Genomic DNA, 18822 nt, shown 5'->3' on the forward strand with positions numbered 1-18822 from the left:
TGAAGTTGAATGAAAAACTCCTCAACTCATCTGGCACGTGTGGAAATGGGAAGAAAGACCCGAACAGAGGAGAAATTAAATTAGGTGAAGCTCATCCATTTGAAACCTCAACAATCAGTCATACATACTCAAGTACTGATCGAGCACTGCTGTTCGCATTTGTGAACTAGTGTGAGCTGAAACACACACGCACGCACACACACGCACACACACACACACACACACACACACACACACTGCTTAGCCTCACAGATACACAGCAATATATGGGCTGTATCTTCTTGCTTTTCCTGTATATCACTGAGGCAAACTTGGCAATTATAATATCTATATATATATCTATATATAAATGAAAAAAATTATAAATGAAATGAATAACATGCACTGGACATATACAAGCATGCATTTACTTGATGAGACCTGAAACCATCACTGGTACATCTCAAATGGTAGACCACTCCCACTGCAGAACTGCACAACCCACCCCTTGAAGATTTCCCCACGCACTCGACGACACTCACTGTGAACATAGATACATTCTCATACAAACTACACATAATCCAGCTGTGATGTTACGGATTGCTGCAACAGTTACAGATGTTGCTGCGTGTACAGTGGAGTAAGCGGCATGGATATTTGTCCCACTAACAGGCCGATGTGTGAAACTGTTGTGTTTTGCTGTGTTATATAAAGGCATGGGGGCTCGTCTTTTTTTGGTCACCTGTTTATGGTGACATAGCTGTACATTCTCTCTTATTTCGTTTTACTTTTTTTTTCCTTTCTTGTCTTTTGAAAGAGAGGTCCATGTTGGCAAGGTTTCTCCATGAGAATCCTTTGCGGCAGTATTCCAGAGGAAATGGAAGAGTTTAGAGGATTGTTCTCCGGTAAATGATCAGATATTTATATTTGGGATTTCCTCTCCACTTGGCCTCAGGTGAAAGTTCTTTGTCGTTTTTGATTTGTCTTCTGTTCCTATGAAAAAAAGTGTCTCAGTTAAACTTAGTATCAGTTCCTCACACTCCTCGTGTTGAATAGTTCTCGTTGTATGGTTGGCTTTGGTTGCATAACGCACACTTTGATGCTTCACCCGGGTCTGTTCAGCAAGTGAAATCTTCAAAGTTACCCTGGCCTGGGTGATGAGGTAGCATGTTGCCAGGATATGTTGATGGTGTACGCAGGTTCTCACAAGGAGCCTGACAGCAAAACAAAGAGAGAGAGAGAGAGAGAGAGAGAAGGCAAAAAAAAGAAAAAAAGCTGGTAAGATGAAGTACAGAGGCGACAGGCGAGAGAAATGATCAGTTGAAAAGGAAGCTAACAGATAGAGGAAAGGCAAATATACCAAGAGTTGGAGTTGTCACATCTAGAATAAAATAAATTTGAAAAAAATCCTAAATTTGTAAAATACACGAAGAAAAAAATCATGCCAGGAGGAGAAGTGGAAAGAGATTAATAGGAAATACTGTGAAGAATAATGAAAATAACGGCGGTGGATGGAATGTCAAGACAACCAAGTAAGGCATGAGACCAAATCAGAGGAGGACATCTTTTCCTGTTTCTCTTCCCAGAGTCTGACTTACAATTATAGTGAACTGGCTTCATTTACACTTAAGTTAGCTGTCACACTATCAGAAGCTCTAATTCTGGCCTGTCCCTGCTGGTCCTGTCCCCAAGCTTTGATTAAATTCAAGCCACTTTCCGCTCTCCTACTCCTCCCTCTCAAATTTCTCCCCCTCACATCCCAATCTCCTTTTTTCTTGCTTCCTTTCGTGTCTCTCAAGCCTTTTCCTCCTCTATCCATCCTCCACCTCTATCTCCTCACTCTTTCCTTTGCTCCCCCTCCTTCACACTGATGGCTGTTGAAACCAGTGAAGATTAAAGAAGAGAGAGTGCTTCTGTCAAAGTGATGCAGTCTGAAGAAGTAAAAGTACTTAGCAGCAGCCTACTGACATGGCGTTTCACATCATCCAGGCTCAGCACAGCTCCTCGGTCATTGTTGTTGCGGCCTTTGTGTTTCTTCTTCATGCATCGGCACAGCTTGTACTTGATCACCTGAAAATAGACAAGGACATCCATTACTAACCTTTCACGATCAAAACACATTGTTCAATCTTTTATTTTCTGTGCCTCCAGTGCATTCAAATGCTCTCCTCTTAGTTGTGTCTTCCATAGCTCATGCCTACAAACATGGCAATTAGAAGGGAGAGGGAGAATGAGGCTCTCTCTCTCTCTCTCTCTCTCTCTCTCTCTCTCTATATATATATATATATATATATATATATATATATATGGGGGTGATTCTGCACATGAGCACACGTTCATAATCTTAATCAAGGACACAAGAAAAAAAAAAGCTATGCAACCTAGAGATACTCTAATGAGAACGGACAGAAACATCCTGACTAATCTAAAACATAATACATCTAAAATGTCAGCTTCTTCACTGTTGCTGCTGCTGTGTGCGCGCGTGTGTGTCTGTGCGTGGCGTATATAGAGATGGGCTGCAGGGTTTTGAGGGACAGAGCGCTCGTCATGGTCACTAAAACACATCCTTATGCAGATGGCAAAATTGTGTGAAAGACTCGATTTTGTGAGCGAGTAATTCCATAATACAGGAGCAGCAGTAATTTCCATATGAAACACTCTGCACAGCATGTTTGATCCAAGAGAGAGACTCCAGAGGATGGGAAGATATTTTACCTCATATAGATAGTCAAAGAGTTCAAGAATGGTGAGGATGCTGGCTCCAATGAAAAGGCCCATCTGACCTCCAATATCACCTGGAGAAACAGGCAAAGTGAAAAATTTTACCCTCATACATAACACATATAGAGAAAACTGCAGTGTGTTCGTCTGGAAAAGAGGTCATCTTGGGAACACAGTTTTCATCTTAAAGGTGGGAAATGTTAAGAGATATTTGTCTTCTGGGACCTGAACACATACTATAAAAATGCAAGCACTTGGATTACTGTCACTTTCAATAAAATGCATCTGTCATTTTGCATAGTGCATATTATCTCTTCTCAAGAAAACACTTGACAGACATTTCCTCACCCAGAAGGCCTGCCAATTCGTAAGCTTTCTTTTGTTCAATGGTCTCGTAGTTCAGCGCTTCAAAGTAGATATCCAGAACCAGAATGTTATCACTGCAAACAGAGAAGGAAGCACAGTCACAAAATCAAATGTCTCTTTCTGTATTGTATAGATTTTATTTATTTTATTTTATTTTATTTTTTAAATCAGAGTCCTCAGGCGGAGAAAGATGACTGGTGAGTCTGCTACTTGCTGCAGATAACAGAAAAAATGCATCAAGTTAAGCAAATAACCTGTCTTTTCTGACTAATTTCCCCAAGGTGGGCCTGATCATTGAGGAGTACAAGAGAAATGATGACAGCTGTTTGATTTAGCACCACTTAATGTATGAACTGCTTGGTTTTAGCAAAGAGAAAAAGAAAGGGGATTAGAATAAAGGCCCAGGACAGAGCAGACTATTATTTTCAATCTTCAATATCCTCCCTGTGGGCTGAATCAGACTTCATATCCCAATGGAGTTGAGATCAAAACCACCAGTCGACTTTGCAGTTTCTTTTCTCTGTGCCTGTTGTGCTGTTCTATTACTTAACTTTAAGTCAAGACAACTGACGACCAGTCAGTCTTAAAAAAAACAAAACAAACCCAAAGCAGTAACAACTAGATGCAAAAGCAGCTGATAATGGAGGAATGAAGCTCTATGTATCCATCATTTTACCAAAGTGAAAGATAGGTGTCAATTATTTTGATACTTTTAGCTGTTTCAACTGTTGAGCCGTTACTTAATTTACCAAACTATTTTAAGTATCTATCAATTTTACCAAGCGCTTTAAAGTAATTATCTCTGCAGCCTGTTAACTAGATTTTAATTAACATTTTTTTTTTATCATTTTTTAATCAGTATTTTTTATAGTAGTTAATCAGTTGAGCTCGTCAGCAGCCTGTCTCTTTAGTGCCTGGCAGCACATAGTGACACTCTGGGGTACGAGTGGCCCTGGATTTGAATCACTGAAGTAGCTCATGGCTCGTTGGTGTTGACATTCCCGCGTGTTCTCTCCTGATTTGTAGGCGGTGCCATCTGTGTGTGGTGCCATCTCGCAGCGTGAATGATGCTTCCTCGCTGTCGGGAGTGCTTATTGTGAGTAAGTAACCTCCAATACATCTGATCAGAGCTACAATCTACAGACCATGGAGATGCGGACAGCATTTTGCTGTCTTAAGATTTCAGTTTGGAGTTTCATATGGAAATATGGTCAGCCTAAAAACGTACTGGATGGACTTACAGCTATCTACGGGGAGTTAAAGGAAAATTCCAGAAGGGAGAAGTGAAAGGTTTTTTTTGTAGTGTCTACAAATGGCGTATATCTTGTCTTCAATGGCTCTGCTGGGAACGATGGATCAAAGATTCAACAGTTATTGTACCCTCTCCTCATTTCCTTGAACTACTTTTGATCTTTTCTGCACATTTGGCAAAGAAACACTCAATACTTGGCTGATTAATCAAGTTAAGCTCTGAATGGAAGCACATCTTTTATTTTTCCAAGTCTAAATGTGAAAATGCAGGTTTGAGAAACTGAGTTATAGCAGTCATTGGGCAACCTTTGAGTGAAATCAGTCTTGAAAGACTTCAGTTCTATTATTCAACATTAATGACTTTGATAAAAAAAATTTTAAAAGACATGGATTTTGCGACCTTGTATCAAGAAATATTGTACAATGCAGCTTCAATTGTGTTTCTGTATCTTAGCGCTTTGACACCATGTTTTAATCTCAGTTCTTCACAATCAGGGCCACAAGCTACATTTGAATTTGGCAGCACTGTGTGGAAGAAATCCAGCATAAAAGCAGAAACATTTGCTCCAGCTTTCACAGTATATTCACTGCTGTTATACATTCTTCAAACCTGAAAACAACATGCAGTCCATTTCAAATTTTGCCCCTTAATTATATGGTGATTTTAGGGCTGTGCTTTTGATAAAATGTCAACGCTTCTGACAAGCTCTGTTGGGTGTATGATTATAAAATACCAGAGTGGTGTATTGGGCAGCAATTGGACCTGTTTTGGTGAAATTAAATAAAAAATTATTATTATTTTTTTAAGAATTTCTCAAATTGCCTCCTTGCTCTTGTACACCTCTTCTAACCAGCCTAGCTGCAGGAAAAACTGTAACCTCAGTTTTCAGCTACAGCGTTGAACAATGGCCTGCAGTGTTTTTCTTGATTAATACGACACACGATCGTTTGGATGTAAAATGTTATTACTTCCTCACATTTATCACAGTATTCATTTGTTGTAAGCGGTGTCATAGTTAGTGTATGAAATCTTGAGTTACGGAGTGATGTTTTTGTGAGGTCCATGTATTATACATCTTTGTATAATGAAATTGAGTCCAACCAAACTATGAGCCACATCCTCTAAAACTACAGTAAAGCTGAATCATCACTTCAATAAAAAACTTAATATTATAACCTTCATAAAATTAGAATCTACTGTAGGCCTGCACAATTTCCAGCCAGGTGTACCTGATAAATGTGGCAAATTGAAAGTAACACAAAAAAATAAAAACCCAAAAAATCCAAGTTGATGATAAAGGCAATGAATGTTCTCGATTACATCAGACAAAACATTTCTTCACATCTTCCTAATAACTGTCAATTATTTGGACATCTCTTAAAAAGGAACATAGGATAACAAACCAAAACAGGACTCACGCTATGTACTGCTCTGTCTTGTTGAATTTCTTAGCAAGATACTTGGCCGATGCTTTGCTGGGTATCTTGACAAAGGACATCTCTTTGCCGTAGCGTGTCAAGTTGCACGGTGTCTCGCACACACAGTAGTCATTATCTCTCTCGACAAGGAAGTCTTGAAAAATGAAGGAGACATATGGACAGATAGGCTCATTGTCACCCCATGATGACAAACAATATGCCAGCAGAGTGAAATGCGTTAAAGTAAACTTTTTAAAAGATGCCATGAGGAGAGGCACCCGGAGACACAAAGGATGGAAGAGACATGCTGCGGCAGCAGCCACAGGCAAACATGTGAGGCTGTGTCATGAAAGAGCAAGAGATTACAAGTCAATAAGAAAACAAGCAACACACATGAATGATATCAGTCGATGGAGAGACAGGGGAGTGTGAATAGGAGAGCCTCAGCGCCAAGCCTGAGGTTTGCTATTTGAGAATGGCTGCCATCAAGCTGAGGGAACACTATTATCTGTTATCATCTTGGATCACGGTCTTCAAACAGTGCGACATACACAGTGAAATGTGTATAACACACAAGGCACAGGCAGCGTGCTGGGTTATCTCCTTACCCAAGGCAGGATCTGCACACTCTTTGTATTGCTCCGGGGTGCAATATGGGGCATCTCCTAAGGACAGGCAGAAGAAAGACAATGTCCACAGGAAAGAAGAGAGCGTTTCAAATACATACAAAGGATGATGAGACTTGAGCTTAGTATTCATTTTGTCCTTACATATACTGTGTGTTACTCTGTCTGGATATTGGTTGCGAACTCAGAATTGCTTTCTTCAATCTTATCGTAATTTGGCTTTTTATCATCAGTGCCTGTTTCCTCCCCCATCTTTCAGGACAATGCAGGGAAAGACATGTCCTAGATTTTGAGGAAATTATGTCTGAGCTGCAATTATTCTCTCCATTTTGGCTCATTCTATTCAAAATAATTCTACTGACAGGGGAGATAGAGGAGACAAACATGAGCAGAGCAGAATTCACGGTGCAGAAGAGTTTAACAGTTCTCTGTAGGATTACATCAATCAACCCTACAATCACTTTAACATAGTAGCTAACCCAGATTAACACAGAGACACACATTAGTCTGATTCTCAGGAGAGAGAGGGTTAACCAAGGCCAGATCCCAGATCTGAGCCAAACTTCTTTTCAATTTGCTGTCTCAGATACTACACAGTGATTAAATGCAGGAGGTAGACAGCAAATGCCAGCTGTAATCACTGCACAAACACAAAGTGAGAATAGTTGAGTTTTCCAATTCACCGGAGTGTGAAAGTATTTGATTATCTGTGGTCGCTGGCAAAAAAGCTTAGCAGTTGTTTTTGTCACAATTTTCAAATGAAATTAAAGAACATCCAGCCACAAGAGACACTATAGTGAGTTCGACTATTTAATTATAATAATAATTAGATTATAAAGAAATACCGGGGAAAAAAGAGTGTATATATATATATATATATATGTATGTGTGTGTGTGTGTGTGACCAATTTCTCTTATCCCTACCTGGCATATGGACCATCCTGCAATTACAATTCTCCACCAGGTATCGTGTCTCGCAGTCAATCCGACAAGCCGTGATGCTGTAAGTGTTGAAGAAATCTGAGTCCATCGGCGTGGCCTTGCAGTCCCCCCATGGTGGAGGGAGGTACGTCAGCTGAGAGGGAGTGAGAGAGAGAAGCAACGGTGCAGAACCACTTGAGTAATACAGCAGGATGCTGAATGTGGCACATTTTGTCTTGATCCATTTGACCTTGCACTTTCTGTCAACACGACAATAAAGTTAAAGTTAATTTGTCTATTTGAGAAGTCATTACGTATTTTATGTATTTGGCACAGAGTCTGAATCCCCATGGTGAATTCATGTTTACAGTTGTGCCTATTGCAGGAGCTTTGCTCCTACGCCTCTCCAATTCCTCCTCTTTCTTTCTGCTTTCATTGTGCTGCCCACTCTTCTTACTGAATAGTGTACGCTGTGTTGTAGAGCTATGATGTTGTAAGAGTTTCACACTGAACGGCTTTGCTGCGGGGAAAAACACGGCTCCATCTTCCTTGTTCTTTGTATCTCAAATAGGCATTTTCTATCGCTTATGTCGCCCCAAATGTTGTAATATGCATATTTCTGTGGCTAATAGTCCAGCAGAGGAGGATGCAGAACTAACGTCTTCCCTCAGGCCTTCCGATGTAAACTCTGACCTTCGTCTGTCCTCAGCCTCATCTGGTCTTTTAATTCAATTTTTTGTGCTGCTCGTCTAATTTACATAAATACACTCATTTGCATAAATCAACAAACTAGTGTTGTATAGTATAGTATGTGCTAATTTCAAATGCATTTTATATGTTTTTCATTTTTGCACTTTATTTTCATAATTTACTCTGATTACTAAAATATATATACACCTACTTGGAACCAAACCTCAGTGAAACTGCAAAAATGAGGGTTGATAATTTAACAATAAAGGCAAACTGAAAATTATCCCCATAGACCACATTTTCCAGTTTGCATATTATATTAAAAATAGTAGCATTGTTTAATTAAATTTCAGCTGCCCTTATTTCAAAAAAGAAGACGAGGGCTTGCACTTTGCTATATTAAAAATAGAGTAGAAATCTATAAAACAGCCAGTATGTTTCTGTCTCATCAGTTCCAGTGGTGCCTTGCTGAGTGCTCACATAGCAATAAATTAAAGGCCACTGGTGTGATTTAGGAACCTTCAATTTAAAATTTGTACTGGAGTGCAAGAGTCAGCCGCCTGTGTCGTGTACTGGATTCGCTTACTAATATCTCAAGACGACAGTCAACAGGTATATACAACAGACACACATGCAGCTATACAGTATGGGGCACTCAGAGAAACCTGAGAGCTCAACTCTAATCTGGAGTTTAAAATGATTCCTTTGATGATTTTCATGTAGGATGTATCCCAAAGTCAAACAGAGCATACAAGCCATCAGAGTAATCAGAGCAAAATGTGGTAATCATTAAGTACTTGTGCGTTTATTCACCTCATCACATGGGTTAGACCTTCTGGAGGAGCCATTTCACATCATCCTCAGAGATTTGCTACTTAGAATTTCTCTGCACTTTTCAGAAGCTCTACTTTGCCGTGTGAAAATACTTTATGGCAACATTACTTTTCCCCGGTTAAGCTCGTGTTAAAGCTCAACTCTGGCAGGACAAAAGCGAATCTGGTGTGAAAGATATAAGGATGTTATAGTGCACTGTTGGCTGTTTAACGACCATGAGGAAGAAAACAAATCATGCTAAGATTGTGACCTCAATTCCCCCTTGAATAACTGAGTGAGGCAGCGCAAGCAAAAGGGTAAAAGGTAGAAAAAAGTAAGTAAGCAAGGTGAAGAAAGATGAGGGTGAGGTAAGGCTGGAAGAAGAAACATTTGGAAGTTTTTACTCAAAGCATTAAGTAAAGGTAGGAGATAGCAGATTTCTTTTTTGCGGGATCAGGGTGAGTGATGGTTTGGCCAGCTGAAAAATCTACCAACAGTTGTACATCATGAGAAAACTGGGAGAGGAGGGAGCAGGGAGCTGAATGGATGTGAGCACACTGCATTAGATTAATGAGGATTGAGCCTGAAAGCCAATGAAATAAATGAATAAATACAGAAAGAAAGAGGAAGCATAATAGAGGGGGGAGAATCATATTAAAGCGAGAGTAATTGTATTAGAGGGATTGTAATGACTGTTGGAGACGGGAAAAGTAAAGGACCTAGTGAGAAAGACAGAAAAACAAAGAGCAACAGTCTCCTGCAGACGCGACATTGGCAGCATGCAAAATCCTGCTGCAGCCTGCCGACACTGGAAGGCACTCAGCAGTTGTGTGGACGTGGAAGGACTGAGATCTCTCCCCAAATTCTTCCCTTTTCCTCTCCCATTCATTATGCATGGTTCTGTATCGTATGAGGTGCCAGGGTATATGATTTGTCTAGCCGCTCGCTTGCAATCTCACTCTGGAGAATTATTCACAGTTCAGAGGAATAACTAACACATCCTTCATTTCACTGAGAAAGATGCTTCTACAAGCTGCGTTTATTAACGATGTTTGGCCACCGAGGTTTCAGACTGGAACTGTATCTTCAACTGTACTATGGGACTGCAGGTTTAGCGCTCAGTGTTGAACTACTATTTATGAAAGCTTTTTTTTTCAAGCTTCATCACAGGAAAAGAATAAAAAGAAGTTGTCCTTTCAACTGTCAGGTTACTGATGGATCTGTGCCAGACATTTTACCTTTTATGTGCGCAGGATTGATTCCCCAGCCAAAATTAGTTTTTCTTGTGCGAAAGAAGGGTAAAATTTGCCCTTCAAATCACAGCATACTGCTGACTTTGCAGTGCTTACCATGTGGAATGCCTCATTTCAGCTCCCTGGGGTCCAACCTAAGCCTTGAACAAGGTAACAGGGTGCCAGAAACAAGCATGCTATGCTAATGGTTGGCTCATCCACTGAAGCACATAAACAGGGAATTATGATTGACGTTCAGATCCAGTAAACTTTATTTTTAGTGTGGGAAGAAGTTTTCAAATCATCTGCTAATGCAACAGAACCAAAAAAAGAATAAAGAATGTTAATTCTTTCTTCTTGAAGAACAAGTATGATATCAGCAAAATGCACTTAAACTATAAAAATAGTTGTTGTAGATCAGCAGATAACGGTTCCCTGCAATTAATACATCCTCATATGTTAATGTGGGGTATAAATACTGATGCAATAATGTGTAAATAGCATCTGACTCTTGCAGCTTGTTATACGGTTGAGTTCAGTGGCTCCCTCCTTCCGTTCTGGGATTTGGCCTCCAAAATACTAACAAGATAAATCTGGGGAGCAGTGAGATGATTAACGAGGTAGGAAAAAAGGAAAAAGGAAAAAAGCTCTGATAAATTCCATTTTTGTCTTTTCTGTGATCTTGTTTTTTGTGAAAATTTAATTATACTTTTGACCATTTTGGATCTTAAGAAAGTAATTTAAATTAAAACTATCTGAGAGGTTTAAATGGGAAATGTCTCTGATGGAGACGTGAAGGACTCAGAGATTTGATGGCACAATCACACACTACTTTTCTACGATTTGAAAGCAACCTATCCAATCTTTAACACTGCATGACATTTTATAAAGTCAGGTCTGTTTTTATGTTCATTCTCATTGGCTCTAAAATGCAGTGCCTGAGAAGATTGAACTAATAACACAGAAAATACCTGAAAAAGTTTTTCTTCTCATGGATTAAGTAAATGTACAGCGATTAGTGTGGAAGTATTCGTATTTGATGAAAAGAGGGAATTTGAAATAGCACTAAGTACAGAAATTACCAAATCAGATCAGTTCAAATTTGACTGTGTAGAAGGGTTAGGGTTAGGTTCACCACCTTTCACATTACCATTAATATTACACAGAGACTTTGTTGAAGGGACAATGAGACTTTTGGATAGGCTCTGAAACGGAATAGCTTGTGTTCACAGTCTAAATTTCAAATCAGTAAAATACTTACTTGGTCAAGAAAGTTTAGTGAAGCTCTCTGTCTCTCTACTGGGAGAGAGACGGGAGCAGACAAGGGCAGTGCCCTCAGCAGAGCCAAAGAGCCAGCACAAAGATCCTGGAAATGGCTGTGCATGAAGGGGAGTGAGCAGTTAAGCGTGAGTGCTGCTTGGACAGCCTTTGATCAGTCCTGGCACGGCCAAATGGGTCATGCAGGGAGTTGAAAGCCCCAAATCCCAGGATAGATGATCGATTGCGAGACCAGTTCATCAGGTGAGGCACAGTACGCTCAGACCAGACAAATATGTGGTCAACTCAAGGTTTTGCACAATATACTGTGATTAGCATCTGGCACTAAAACAAAACAAAAAGTTTAGCTTGGACGATGAAAAAATAATATTATTCATACTAGCCAGCCTGATATAGATTTTAGCTGTCTGTGCGTAGGTGACACTAACAGGAGAGACCGGCTGCATTGCTGTTGAGGTGGATGTTTACACTGCCAGGTGCAAGACCTGCTAAGCAGACAGTGATGTAAAGGCCTGGCTGAGAGCCAAATAACATAACACCTGTTGTGTGGATTATTTAAAACATTAGAATTTAAAGCCGATCCATGTTTGACTTATTTTACCCTCTCTAAGATCCAGTGGGCATTTGTGAGCGTTTGGTTCCATGTATCCCTGCAGCAGACCCCAGTTGTGAATTTTTCTGTCAAGGCTCACAAACTCTTAAACAGCCCTGCTGTTTGAATTCACCTTCCTACGTCAATGACTCCCTTTCTACCCCAATTCACTTTTAAAGCTCACGTTTACCTTCAACATTTGATTGCACCTCACTTTTGCCACACTCATGCATAACTCTTCTGCATATAGTTCTCGTTCTTGAGTTTGAAACATTTTTTCAAAAATCTATAGAAATCTATCTTGACCAGTACTAAAGTTGAAATGGCCTGTTTTCAAATCACAAAGTCAAATATTAATTTGCACACTCTTCTTAACAAGATGTCTTGTGTTGTCTGTATTTCATTTTTGTTATCTTTCCCAAGACATACCCGTTGCTCCTGACAGGACACAAAGGTCTGGAACCCGGGCGCCACGCCAAAGCCCAGCTGGTCTATGAACGGTGGCTCTTCCTGGGTGTGGATCTGAACTTTGATTCCCGCTTCGAATGAAGTCTCGTCTGTTGACAAGAAGAGGTTACGACATTTACAGCGGGGATGATGATTTGTATTCACACATGGGCTTGTCTAATCTAACCAGCAGCAGTTGTTACTAATCAAATTGAGACACAGCTTCGCAGAGGTGGACTCAAAAAGCAAAACAAACAAAACTGCGAGCTGGAAAGAACTGTTCCTTGGGCAGAGACGAAAAACACACTGTGCCGGCAAGAGGAGTGAAATGATAAAGGAAATAAGACTTCATAAGCAGAGGCAAGACAAGCAATTGATGACAATAGCTTCCCCACAGGAGACTTATTTACTACAATGGAGTGAGTAAATGGATGAATTGATAAATAAATGATGGTGAGGATAAAAGGAAAATCCATACAGCTGACAGCCTTCTTCACTGCAGCACTCTGCTGTATAGATTTTAAATGAAGCAGATGGGCCTCTCTGACACTGTGATCTGGGGAACATCATAATGTCGTGGTGGCTCAATCTATTCTCGTGCAAACATATTTATATAACATTTGCAGCGAGCTGGCATTGCTTATCACAGCGATGACAGGCTGGATTCAAAAGATTGAGTTCCTTAGAGCACGGGCTGGGGTTTAAGGTGGGTTGTCTATTTCCTGCTGCCTTTCTCCTCGGTTGTCACTCGGTATCGTCTTCTATGTGCCAGGCGTTCTCACTGTTTTCTATTAAGGAGCTCCGGGATGCGACTGGAATTCAGCTTCAACAAAGTGTCAGACTTTAACTGTTACGTATTGCTCTACTGAGACGTTCCCGCTGTTGTTAATAAAGATGCCCAAGGCTCGGAGACTCACAAATACATAAGTAGACCTGAGCCCCTGCTTGCAAAGTGGCCATATCACGACCATCTGCCATCCTGAAACAATGGGTAGAATAAATTTTGAATTTGATTGAAAATGAAGCTCTATCACACTCGACACTATACAAGCTTGTTTAGCTGTCTCCAATTTATTTCACTATCTTTGGTTTGCTGTGAATGGATGAGGTATTCAACTATTTCCCAGCAAGCTCCGTAACACAGCTGTCATTAGAAGCAATGTAGGTTTTTAACACCCTGTCAGAATCACCAACACACATTTTCTTGGAGTTCTCTTGCATCTGCCTGTTTTAACAATGATTTCACCCTCACTAAAGCAGGAAAAGGGGGCTCAGGGGTGATCTGTAAACCAGTCTGGTTCCTGTGTGACGTTTGTGTGCTCTCCCTGGGTCTTGCCTGACTTTCCTTTGAGAGCTAACATTTCCTCCCACAGCCCCGAGATAAGCAGGTCAGGTGAGGCTAAGACTCTCAATTCCCCGTAGGTGTGTTCATAGTGTTCATAGGTGTTAGACTGACACTTTCATGTGCTGGCATCCTGTTGCTAATGTAACCTGTCTTTCACCTAATGCATGCTGGGACATATACTAGAGCTCTTTGCAACCCCATCGAGGATAAGTGGGCATAAAAATAGATAGATGAATATTTCAGGTTTTTTTTTTTTCTACTGCGCGGAACTAGAACTAGATTTATCGTTTTCTTCTTATGCTTAAAGAGGCATATACATTTAGAAACTTGCCAATAAACATACTGGTTTGCGGTGTGTGTTTGCGGCCTCACAACAAGATGAAGGAATTAATCAGCTTGCCAAGAAACAGTGAACAATACGCAGACATAATCTCAAGTAACATTACACATTACAAGGAATCATTCATGTAAAAATGAGCATCTGTCATCTGTTCATGACATTATCAGTTGTACAGTACTGTGATCAACTGAACTGGTATTTTTGACTGATTGAACTACGTCTGTTCTACTTTCTCTGCTGAAACAGTTAAGAAAGCAACAACTACAAAGCTAATTTAGAGCAAAAATGTAATCTCAATTTGAAATCTGAATAAAGATTAATGAATCCTGCAGAAATCCCGTCACAATAGTCTCAACTGAAAGTCCAAGGTTTAGCATCGTTTCTCCTGATGATTGCTGCTGTCAGGTTCTCAGCCTCGAAACATTTAAGGAGAGGAAGTTCGACATTTTGCAATCTAAAGGTGACTTCTTCCCTTTAAGAATTACACAAACCACTGTGCCCTTGGGGAGCTTCAGTACAGCAGAAATGTTTTTAGACCCTACCCCAGATCTGAGCCTCCATCTCTGAGCTCTGCCGGAAGCTCTTTACTCTTGGCTTGGCTTCAGCGGTGATATTCATTGTCAGCTATCAGATCTCATATCTCATATAGACAGTTCCACTCAACTGAACTTACCACAGGTGAAGTCCAATGAAGTTCATTTTGTCATTGTGTGTTTTGTCTAGATCGCTGAGGGTAAAGAGAATTTTGGGGGGATTTTAGCTGAAATCTTCCACATAAGAAAATGTGAAAAAAGGGAATACTCTCTGAATTGACTGCTTGTTAATTAATCAGTTGCATTTGATACTTTAGTCCACAAGTGACTCTATGTTTAGGATACTGGGAGGTGGGTTTGCTTTCTGGGGGTTGATACTTCATGTAAATTACGTTCACAACCCGATAGATGGAGAACATGGGCGATTCATCACTGTTCACTATGTGCATGCACATGTTTGATAAACACCATTTAATTGTTCTTAGAGGTAATTCTTACACACGCATTTTAGACATGCTTTACCCACATTTTGACAAATGAGGCCCCAGGTGTTCTAATGGCACATTATACACCGTAAGGCATCCAGACAGATTAATAAATGCTGTTTTAATAGGATTGATGGAGAGCCAATTTATCTCATCTTTATCTCACACCATCAAAGATAATCATCTCAAGTCTAAGGGGAAAAACAATTACATGTGATAATCGGGGAGATGGTCGGCTGATATTTTTTCCACTAGTACTACTCTACTGCTACTACTCCAGTAATTTTACCGTAAAGCAGACAGTATTAATAAAGATCTCTGCCACCTTACATGGTGTGACAGTCACATGGCCAGAGCTGCAGCCTGGCATGTGATTTAGTGGACAATATAAGAGATTACAGTATGTCCTCTGTGCAGTATTATGTCCCAAAGGCACACTGGCTGTCCAGGCTGAGACAGCATGCTAACTTCAGTAGGAGTGAAGAAATGACAGAAAGACAGGCTAAAAAAAAAAAAGAGTTAACGCTGATGTCACTCTCCACCACTGACACAGCTCTTGTTTGGCACAAGGACTGAAGTGTGATGTTGGACTTGCAACATTTCTTTTCTCTTCATGGTAACATTGGTGATGTGGTGATGGCAAAACGTACACGTCGTCCCTTTAAACTTGAATGTTAGAAAGATATAAAAAAAAAAAAATACATACCACTCTACTGGGAAGATTTGAATTGCAGTCCTTACAGACAATTACATAAACAATTATGACATATGGCTAAAATAAAATAAAATACTCTGAATAATAAAAAGCATGGGACTTGAGTACATAACAGACGCACTGTGTTTACTGCATCCTTTAGCTTTCACTAAACCTCCACTTATAAAAGCCTTAAATTATTTATCAATCTTGCATAAAGCAAATCTAATATTAATATTATTGTAGGCATTTAGGTGCAGAGTGGAAACAGCTCTGTATTTAAACATAACATTCAGATCATGGCTCTCTGCTGTGTAATTCATGTTTAATGATGATTGTGAGCACAGTGTTTCTGTGGACACACTCAACTCTCTTTACATTCATTTCCAGCAGATATAAAATATTGATACAAACACACAGCAGCATGTGCTGCTGCACTCAGTTCAGAATTGCAAGGTCTCTTTGGGTGTTACAGAGGAGACGCAACTCTGTTAATGAGGGGTCGACCCTGAATGGAGGCACTTCTCGCCCCGGCTGATTTTATAATGAGCAAATGGTTCTATGGCTGTTCGTGTGGAATTGAAGCCTGAAGTGACAAGTGATGCAATTATAGTACAATGAAGTACTATTCTCTTACACAATGTCCATCTGTCTTTAAATTGCTCTGTCGATATTATCCATGGACACAGCAAGGGTATTTGAAATCAGTTGATCCGAGCAGGTATGTTCCAGATCATTACTTATGATTAATGACAGTGGAGGGGAACGTTAGGAAGATCTTCATGATTCAGGGAATTTACTGAGTGTGAATTTGCTGCAGATAAAACAAAAGTCTATCTGCCCAAAAATAAGTACATGTTCACTACACTAAATGGAATTGAATGGGTTTGTGGTGATCACAATATAGCCCAGTCTGGCCTCCAGCTCAGAGATTAGGGAAGAACCCCTGTGAAAACTTTATCTCCAGAGATTTTTCAGAACACCGACACTGAAAACGAAGAGGCCCATTCGGTGTTTAATTGATTTAAAATATTACTTTTTTTAAACTCAATTTCTCACTTCAGCCCAAAGATAAACAATATCTTGTGCTTTTAGCTGAGGTCATCAGAATGGAGGATGGCATGTTTGGTGTGATGTATTTTCCAGGTAATCTTACCAGTCTCCCCCCATACAGGCAAGTATTCATCCTGCTGGATATCCAGCATCAGTTCCAGGCCATTTCCCATTCCACCCTTCATCGTCACCAACAGGGGTCGTCCATCTTTGCCTGAATTAAAGGTGTAGCATTTTCCGTAGCGTGTGAAAATCTATCAAAAAACAAAACAAAACAAAAACACACACAAAAAGAGACAGGGATTTTAGTGATTTCTGCCACATCCCATAACCTGGAAGAAAAGGAATACTCAGGCCACATCCTAACGTATTTATTGACCCATAGGTAAACCCTCTGTTTCTAGCTGTATGTGTGTAATCCTTGAGGGGTGGAGATAAAAGTAGGGAGAAGCAGTGGATTGTTTCAAAAGCAGCACTCACAGTTAGCAGTCTTTGCTACGCTGTCAAATGCAGACCTCAGAAGTCCTTGTTTTGAGATGCTGTTAATAAACTGTGCTTTCACCCCTCTCAGGGCAGTCTGATACAGTATATGCTTCAGTGAATTTGACATGGCTTTTATTTCATAGTAGGATCTCCTCTGCGTGAGAAATCCCATACACCACAACACCAGTGACTCTAGGCATCAAGGCAAATCTTTCAAAATCTCTGAAGTCTCTGAAGTCCTTGCCTGCTACAGATACAGGTTGTTAACCCTTTAAAAATGGAATGCTTCACATTTTACAAAGGCCATTATTAAAGCGGAGGCAATTATTAAATGAATCAGGAACAGAAGAATTCAATAATTTGTTGAGAAAAGATTTGTGGAGCACACATTCACTGGTCCTGTTTTAACATATTCCCATCTGCTCTGTGATATAATGAAGGCAGTTTGTTACACTGGAGCATTTTAATGGTCCACTTCTGCTTTCATCTATTTGACACACTAGCTGCAGATTTAACTTGGGCTTCAATGAACACAGGGCTCTTTGGTCAAAAACCTAACTGTACCTGTCAGACATGATAAAGATTGCCGCCTTAATGGTTGATCAGGCATACACTCTGCCATTCCAAGATTTGGAGATCTGCTGAAGAGTTACAGGAGAGCACAGCGTGGGCCTGAGACCTGCTGGCAAAGATATGATTGCCAGTAAACTAATGGATGCATAATTGAATCTAAGACATTAGGAAATGGAAAACCATGGCCAGGATCCAAAATGAAATCTTCTTTGTCTCTACTTTGTTGTTGAGCAGTGTGATTGCAAGCCGTGCATCAGAGCATCCTAATATTAACCTTCAATATAGTGACATTTGTAGGAGAAAAATGGAACAGAGAGACAAAGGAGGGGTTCATGTTGAAGAAGTGGAAAAAATGGCAGCAGAGAAGAAATAAGTGAAATCTCGTATTTCCACTCTGTCTTTGTCTAAACACAATGCTCACAACATACACTGATGATAAGGCTCCGCTCAGATAACGGTACAAATAAGTCCATGAAAAGCCTTTCTTTTCTGCTGAGAATACTTAAAAATGTTGCAGCTACATATCTTGTGAATGCATTGTGAGGGCCTTGGAAACATACTGGGAGGCGATTATTACATGGATGATTTATGAGTCAGACATTAGCACTTCATGACGAATTGTTCAAATGACACAAACACCAGATACATAAAGCAGGAAAGGTTGCAGCCAAGTCTCACAAAGGCAGTGTTGGTATAATGTGAATCCAGTGCATCGAAGTGTGCGGAAAAGAATGGTATGTGAATCACGATGGATTCCCTTGCAGGGCATTGTTATATAGGAACCTTTAAGGCACAAAGTGATGAAATGTAATAAAAAGCTGCGTGATAGTCGGCCACAATATGGGATGTGACCTTTCAAGTGGCAAAACTGAGTCAGAGGCAGTGACAGTCATTGCCTATGTGCACTGACTCTAGAGCAGGATACAAACATCAATAACCCCCCTCTGAAATCCATCTTAGTCCCAGAGTAAAGGAAGG

The 18822-nt window shown here is 40.2% G+C and overlaps 1 protein-coding gene across 2 annotated transcripts in view; it reads right to left on the reverse strand.

Moving 5' to 3' along the window:
- Nucleotides 1–503: 503 nt before the first annotated feature.
- The window catches only part of asic1b (acid-sensing (proton-gated) ion channel 1b), a 137665-nt gene continuing 119346 nt past the window's right edge, over nucleotides 504–18822 (reverse strand). For both annotated transcript variants that reach the window (XM_029502026.1, XM_029502025.1), the window contains 9 exons: nucleotides 16892–17042; nucleotides 12321–12448; nucleotides 7290–7440; nucleotides 6348–6404; nucleotides 5740–5893; nucleotides 3052–3143; nucleotides 2698–2777; nucleotides 1948–2049; nucleotides 504–1193 (listed from right to left, as the gene is read on the reverse strand). In XM_029502026.1, the coding sequence (XP_029357886.1) occupies nucleotides 1098–1193; nucleotides 1948–2049; nucleotides 2698–2777; nucleotides 3052–3143; nucleotides 5740–5893; nucleotides 6348–6404; nucleotides 7290–7440; nucleotides 12321–12448; nucleotides 16892–17042 (1011 nt within the window). In that variant the 3' untranslated portion in view covers nucleotides 504–1097. The remainder of the gene's footprint in view (nucleotides 1194–1947; nucleotides 2050–2697; nucleotides 2778–3051; nucleotides 3144–5739; nucleotides 5894–6347; nucleotides 6405–7289; nucleotides 7441–12320; nucleotides 12449–16891; nucleotides 17043–18822) is intronic.

This window comes from Echeneis naucrates, chromosome 5 (assembly GCF_900963305.1).
Source record: "Echeneis naucrates chromosome 5, fEcheNa1.1, whole genome shotgun sequence".
NCBI lineage: Eukaryota > Metazoa > Chordata > Actinopteri > Carangiformes > Echeneidae > Echeneis > Echeneis naucrates.